Source organism: Glandiceps talaboti, chromosome 4, assembly GCF_964340395.1.
Source record: "Glandiceps talaboti chromosome 4, keGlaTala1.1, whole genome shotgun sequence".
NCBI lineage: Eukaryota > Metazoa > Hemichordata > Enteropneusta > Spengelidae > Glandiceps > Glandiceps talaboti.
The window spans coordinates 12,459,432-12,467,193 of NC_135552.1; the positions used below are offsets into that span (position 1 = coordinate 12,459,432).

At 37.1% G+C, this 7,762-nt stretch overlaps 1 protein-coding gene across 1 annotated transcript; it reads left to right on the top strand.

The window, feature by feature from the left end:
* The first annotated feature begins 2,023 nt into the window (after positions 1–2,023).
* On the top strand, positions 2,024–5,617 carry LOC144434655 (gamma-butyrobetaine dioxygenase-like). The gene is made up of 5 exons (XM_078123161.1): positions 2,024–2,493; positions 3,307–3,412; positions 4,224–4,426; positions 4,776–4,942; positions 5,448–5,617. Exons 1-5 carry the CDS (start codon positions 2,024–2,026, stop codon positions 5,615–5,617), a joined length of 1,116 nt encoding a protein of 371 aa, XP_077979287.1.
* Positions 5,618–7,762: the final 2,145 nt, after the last annotated feature.

Consider the following 7,762-nt stretch of genomic DNA (forward strand, 5'->3'; position numbering starts at 1 on the left):
AATAACAAAGTGAGCGATTACGTAAGTGAGTGGTTACATAACACATACAAACACTTTCTGTGCTGAAACAAAAAAAAGAATTACTAAGCCCTGAATAACGAAAGGTAAAAAAGGGGTAAGTTTGATTCTATCGCTCATTTAGACTCCTGGTCTATTGGCTTCTATTCTACATTTAACCATGGTAACGTACTTTGAACGAATACGGTATCAGAGTTCAATAGATCGTTTAATATTTACAATACAATGTTTGACAGGTATGTTGGACTAATTTACATATATAACTGGATCCAGTTATATTTTAACCGGATCGAACTGGATAAGGCTGTGGACAGAGTTTATAGTAGCGGGGGTGCCAGGTGAGAATTGGAGGTGAGAAATGAAGGATAAACGTGAAGGTTGAAAAATTCCTTAGAATTCTTTGATGATAGAAGGGGCGGAATGGGATGCGTGCGGTGCTGCGAATATTTGTATATAGAAATAAAGAGATGTTCCTTCATCATGATGGCAGACACTTTGAGGAACACGAGTACATTCAATTTTCAGTTTCTATTTATGAGACCAGTCAAAACAAAAGAAACAAAATAAAATAAAAACAAAACAAAAACAAAGGTATTTTGCTGGAGAAATGTTCCAGTAAACACACAAAAACGCAACATGATATGCATAATTAAACTTATGACGTTTAATAGATAGTTCATAATTCAAGATCGTTTACAAGCAGTTTTTATTTTTAAATTGATGTCCGTTTTCACTCCAAAATAGCAAATCAAACCCCCATCGTATATCATGCGTGAGAAAACCATGCCTTGAATAAAATAGATCAGAAATACGAGTCCTAAAAGTCGATGTGGGAATTTCCTTTATAAGTTCGAATTCAAATATGTTCCGTAACCCATTCCTCAAGTTCTAGATATGCTTCCACTATACCGTTTAAAAGACAAAATGATCCAACGAATTGTATTTCTTCTGCAAAATATGACACTCTTGCTTATTGCTATTAAAAATATTAAATATAAGGTTACTTTACAAATTACAATCGTGTAAGTAATAACCATGGCATGGAGCTGTAGCCACGTTGTCCCTGACAACTGATCAGTGAGATACGGGTACGGGTGTATGGGCATGCAGTAATGAATATCAAGTCATCACCACAAAAAAGGAGCCGTGGTATTGGGGATATCCCGGCGCTCATGCGTCTCGTTGTATCACGAGGGGGACCCATGTTCCAAAAAAAAACCCCTGTCTGTCTGTCAGTCTGTCTGTCTGTCTGTCTGTCTGTATGTATGTCTGTCTGTCTGTCTGTCTGTTTGTTCGCTTGCTTATTTGCTTTCAACACGGCTCCTGGATTCCGTGGTTGCATATCATTTACTAGGCCTAGTACCTGAACTTTTTCTCGTTCCGGGGAATGTACCATACCCCGAACGATAAAAAAAACTAAGAAACAAAATAACAATGCCACAATATGCAGCTAACTGTAACCCATGCGTTAGAACCGTACCCTGAACCGTACCATGTGAACTGTAACTGTAAATATTCCCCCCCCCCACCATGTAGTAAATGACAAAAGCCTAACGTCTAACGATTTGTTACGTCACAAAAAGGGCTTCGGCGTACGTACGTACGTGCAGAGCACAGTACAACAATCCCTTGTCGCAATATAACAACATTGAGTCCTTTTTAGCAACAGCCAACCCAGGAGGAGAAATACGAGTGAGGAACAAACCACGGGGGAGACACCACCGGCAAAATGTCGACAATATTCTCACGATTGACACTGCGTTTGAAACCGATTGCTTCTGTATCACCAGTGAGCAGGAGATCCATTGGGTCAAGGCCACAGTCGTCCAGCAGTAATGTTGTTCCTAAATCAAATCGAGCAACGAACCGCCACTTTCAACGAGACTGGGCCGTAGCATTACAGTCACACCATTACTGTCGTCACCTAGGTACCACTGCCGTTGCCGATCGTGTTCAAGAGTCGAAAGCTACCGCCAGGGGAGTAAAAACGTGCGATTCGGAAAGGATGATCGAAGTCCAATGGGGCGACGGATCTGTGTCGAAATACCCGTACGTGTGGCTCCGTGACAATTGTCGATGTACAGCTTGTTATCACCACGAAGCCCAGGGAAGAATCGCTCTGATTGAAGATCTCGACCCAGACGTTGAACCAAGTCATGCAACAGTGTCTGGAGATGGAAGTCAAGTGAATGTTCACTGGAAAGACGGCCACCAATCGCCTTTCAACATTGATCTATTACAGGATGTTACTTTTCAGGACGAAGTTCAGAGAAAAAACATCCGATTATGGGGTTCAGAGCTGAAAATACCAACCTTTGACTTCAATGAAATTATGCAAGATGACAAAAAATTATTACATTATCTAGAGGAGCTAAGGGATGTTGGATTGGTCATTGCTAAAAATGCACCTGCTGAAACTGGTAACGTTGCAAAGTTCGCCAATCGTATTTCTTTCATGAAGCTGACGTCATATGGGTAAGTGCCACCATTTGTCAATGGAAAAGTGCTTGCCTAGGGACTGGGTGTATGGTATAGTACAACTTGTAGCAGTATTAAGTAGCAGTATTTGTAGCAGTATAACCCTCCAATTTTTAATGGTTTATTGTGATTAGTTGCAGCATGGATGTATTAAGTCATGGTTGCAGGAACATTAATATTCAATTCAACAGGCAATTAAATTTAACACATATAATCATATATTGAAATGACAACTATGAATGACACTCACAATACCAGTAGAACTTGAACTTGAACTACTGTTATGTTGAATCTAATTCAAAATAACGATGGTAACTATCCCAGGAGTTAAATCATACATTTGACTGATATGTATAGGTACTTGGAATATTCATTTTGAAAGGGTCATCCATTAGTGCATCCCTGCCCTTGCCCCCTCCACAATTCAAGGTGTTTGCTTGCAAGCTTATGTGTCTTGTATTTAGATCACACAACAATGCGAAAAAGAATTCAACAGAAGTAAGTTATCTGAAAAAGGGTGGGTTACAGGATGGGAGAAAATAAAGCTAGTATGAAGCAAAACAGGGAAGGTATAAGTACAAATGAATTGTGGGTAAAACTATGACCGTGAATAACATGTGAGGGTGCACCACTCAAATAACAAACAAAAGAGCAACTGCTACTGCACAAATTTCTACTGTATTAAAAATATGAACAAAGTTAACACTGAATTTGTAGGAAGTGCACAGAGAGTGTAGGAACAAATCTAGAACTTTTTATATGATGCCATACATTTACAGATTTTACAATCACCTGTGTATTTTCTTGCAGAATAACTCACACAGTCAAGAGTAAAGTGGATCCCGTCAGTCTGGCCTACACTGGCCTTAAACTTGGTCTACATACTGACTTACCTCATTACCATTATACACCCAATGTAAGTAACTTGGTCTACATACTGACTTACCTCATTACCACCCAATATAAGTAACTTAGTCTACATACCTCATTACCTCATTACCATTATACACCCAATATAAGTAACTTGGTCTACATACTGACTTACCTCATTACCACCCAATATAAGTAACTTAGTCTACATACCTCATTACCTCGTTACCATTATACACCCAATGTAAGTAACTTGGTCTACACACCAACTTACCTCATTTTATACACCCAATGTAAGTAACTTTGTCTGCATACCGACTTACCTCATTACCATTTTACACCCAATATAAGTAACTTGGTCTACATACCGACTTACCTCGTTACCATTATACACCCAATGTAAGTAACTTGGTCTACACACCAACTTACCTCATATTATACACCCAATGTAAGTAACTTTGTCTACATACCGACTTACCTCATTACCAGTACACACCCAATATAAGTAACTTGGTCTACATACTGACTTACCTCATATTATACACCCAATGTAAGTAACTTGTCTACATTCTGACTTACCTCATTACCAGTACACACCCAATATAAGTAACTTGGTCTACATACTGACTTACCTCATTACCAGTACACACCCAATATAAGTAACTTGGTCTACATACTGACTTACCTCATTACCAGTACACACCCAATGTAAGTAACTTGGTCTGTTATTGTTACTTTTACAGATCACAATGTCCAATCACTGCTATCGTTACTCTTACAGATCACATTATCCAATCACTGATATCGTTACTGGTACAGATCACATTATCCAATCACTGCTATCGTTACTCTTACAGATCACAATGTTTCATTGCATTAAACAAAGTGGAGGTACAGAAGGAGGGGAAAGTATCTTTACTGATGGTTTTAAGACAGCATTACAGTTGAAAGAAGAGGATCCTAAAGCATTTGAAATTCTATGTAACACTTACTGTGATTACATTGAAAAGGGCACAGATATGATTGAATATTACACAAAGTCTTCCTGGCCTACTTTCAGGTAATTCAGTCACATTTGTGTTATTCTTAGTTTGTGAGTTTTAAAAATTTGGATTTTATTTCATTCTGCATTGTGAAGTGCTTTTGAACAATAACATTTGGATTGTAGCATTATGCAATTTCTCTTGCTGTTTATTGTACTGTTTTAAGGGATGAGTAGAATTTACGGAAGGGGGGGGGGTGCTGAGAATAGGATATTTCAGTCAAAATTTTACCGCCTCCCCACGATATTAGTTCTTGAAACCTTGTAGTACTATTTCATTGTAGTTTCAACGAACATGTTAAATCTGTTTTTTAAAATTTTTTTTCGAGATATTAATTTCTAAAAAATGTTGAATCTTTTATTTTAGCTTTGACCGACTTGGTAATCTCTACAAAGTACACTATAGTAATGCACTGCGTGATACTAGACTACGTATGCCAGTAGAGAAGGTGTATCCTTATTACAAAGCTATTAAAACCTATGACAACCTGATACACAGAGCAGAGAACACTGTTGTGTACAGAATGCAGGCTGGTGAGTCCAATAATAATGCACTGTTTCTCCTGAGATCTCAAGGCCCTCACAAGTATTGTACCTGGCAAGGTGCAATATCAGCACCATGTCGGCCCTCTATACTTCCTCAACTCTCTGGGGAGCATACAATCCACATCTAATGTGATATTTTTTCTTTTGTGATTGGAAATCAATGCCTTGGCTTTCCAAACCCTTTTGATTGCAAAATATTTTATAAACCGGATAGATTGAGTGACAGTGGAAACAACTGCTGGCAAGTAATTTTGGCAAGAAAGGGATCATGGGAAAAACAAAGGGAATGCAAAACCCAATGTCAACTCTGAGGGCACTATTTCAATCAATGACTAAATCCACAGTATATTGTAGTGTTGTTTTTCCATTTGCTGGTTTGAGGATGTTCAGTAAACAGTACAATACAGCTGTATATTCAAAAGTTATAGCCTTTCCAGCGTATACATTAGTTATACTTAATTTTGATCCATTTCATTCATTCTTTCTTTCACAGGTGACATGATACTGTTTGACAACACCCGTGCACTGCATGGAAGACGTGCTTTTAAAGTTACCAAAGACTCAATTAGACACTTGGAAACTGCATATATTGATTGGGATAACATGCATTCTAAAATCAGAGTTCTAAGAGAGAAGCTTGGAATGCCATTTCATCATTATTGAATACTGAATACTAAGAGATACCTGAATAAATCATGATAATCTTCATAGCTAGCAGGTCACATTTTTAGATAAAAGGGAATATTTTGAAAGCTATTCATATAGCTTATCTGTTGCTGTAAGCAGGGTCACCTGTTTGATAATTAACAAATCTAGATCCTTCTAAATAAAAGTTGCACTATCACTGTGACTTGCATGTAAAATCACAAACAGAAACAATATATATACCGAACTGTTCTTAAATAGTAATATTAACCGAAATGTAATTTCAGAAGTTCAGTTTTTAATGCAAATGCACCTATAAAAGTGGCAAAAGCTGAGTTTTAAGCTATTTGAATGAAGGTACAGTACTTACATGAAAGTTTACATTGTCAACTGCTTTGCAAGTTACAAGTACATAGTATGTCAGTGTTGATGTATGCCTTAGATAGCAGTTTACCCTCTAAGCCAATTTGATGCGCCACTGACACACACAATTTGTAGTGACACACCAAAATTTGGTGTTCCCCCATCTCTTACTATGTGGTGACTGACAAGAAATGCCAGTTGTTATCATACTGACCCACAACAACAAAAATTGGCTATCATTAGAGGGCACAATGAATGGCACTGAAATCATATTCTGGCGTTATCAACACATGCCATTTGATAGCAAACAAGCAGCATCCTTGATATTTCAGCTTACATAAAATAAACTGTGTCATCAAATTGTTTGTGTTATTCCTAAATACTAGGTTTTGAGTTCTGCCAAAAACCAGTAATGGTTGAATATGCTTTAGTCTAGTTCCTATACAGTAGCACTATGACTCACAGTCTAGTCAAGGCCATGACAAAAGGTGTTAATTATGGTTCAACCTCATAGTGAGCGAAGCGCCAAACAGCGCATGTCACTAGTAATAACGGGCTGTCATCACCACACATTAAACATTCATTTAGTACAGTTGTTTTGACGATGATGTCCAATGTCCAACCAGGACTCCATCGCCAGTCTGTTTAAACTAAATCACGTGGGGATGCAATGACATCATCATGTTAATATCAACGCTGTAGGAGGGAGCACAGGAATGTGTGCTGATTGAGGGACTTTGACCAGGCTGTGGTTAGGGTTAGAAACTACAGTTGGTATCCAGACTAAATATGCTTCAAACAGTAATTATAATATAACAGATATCTTTTAATCCACATATAAATTTATGCACCCAAAGACATATAAACACAACTTGCGCTGCTTTAAAACTCAACTATTTGTTGAGATTGAATAATTGACAGCTAATAATTGACATGTGTAATTTTGGTATATTTGCGAAGATAGAATAAGTGTGAGTATAGAGTATAATATTGCATTCTGTATAGTATCAGATATTATATATAAGGAGTATTGATTTTTGCAAATAACTACCTCTCATTAATGTTATTGAGTGAAATGAGGTTATGAAAGTGAATTGAGCACCTTTTATGTCATAAATATAAATTTGTCATATGACGTAGATAGAGACAGGGTTAGTGCATTTTTAAAACAGAATTCATAACATCTTAAGAAAACCAGATATTATAAGCTATGGTTATACACAATCTATAGTCTCCTCCAAAGAATTCATTGTATATGCCAGTATTTGTATATACATGTAATATATATACAGTCTCCAAAGAATTCATTGTTATATCCTGCCTCATTGCAGTCTACAGTGTGCTATTACCATGTTATTCCTACTTTTGTAGATTTTTCAACAATTATTGCCTGAAGTGTAACTTCTTTCATTTTTATCCTCGCTGCAATACATGACCCATACCTTCAATGTTGCCAATGCTATCAGATAAAGTTGGGAGACACTTAGATTTGTAAACTTTTTTTGACGATGATTATGTTTTTGCATATACATTGAAACACAAACACACACTGGCACATTCATACACTGTGGCACAACACCATGGTGCACACACACACACACACCCCTTTTTAACTTTGAAAACTTATGTTTTATTTCTGAGTAAGACAGTATGATACATTACTACAATAAATATTCATAATAAACAAGCTTGAGTTGTTTCCGTTTGTAACATTTATCTATATTTCATATCTGGATTAAATTTCAGCCCTTATCTGAAAATGCAACTTAAAGCTAAAAGACATGTTCATAGTTTATACCT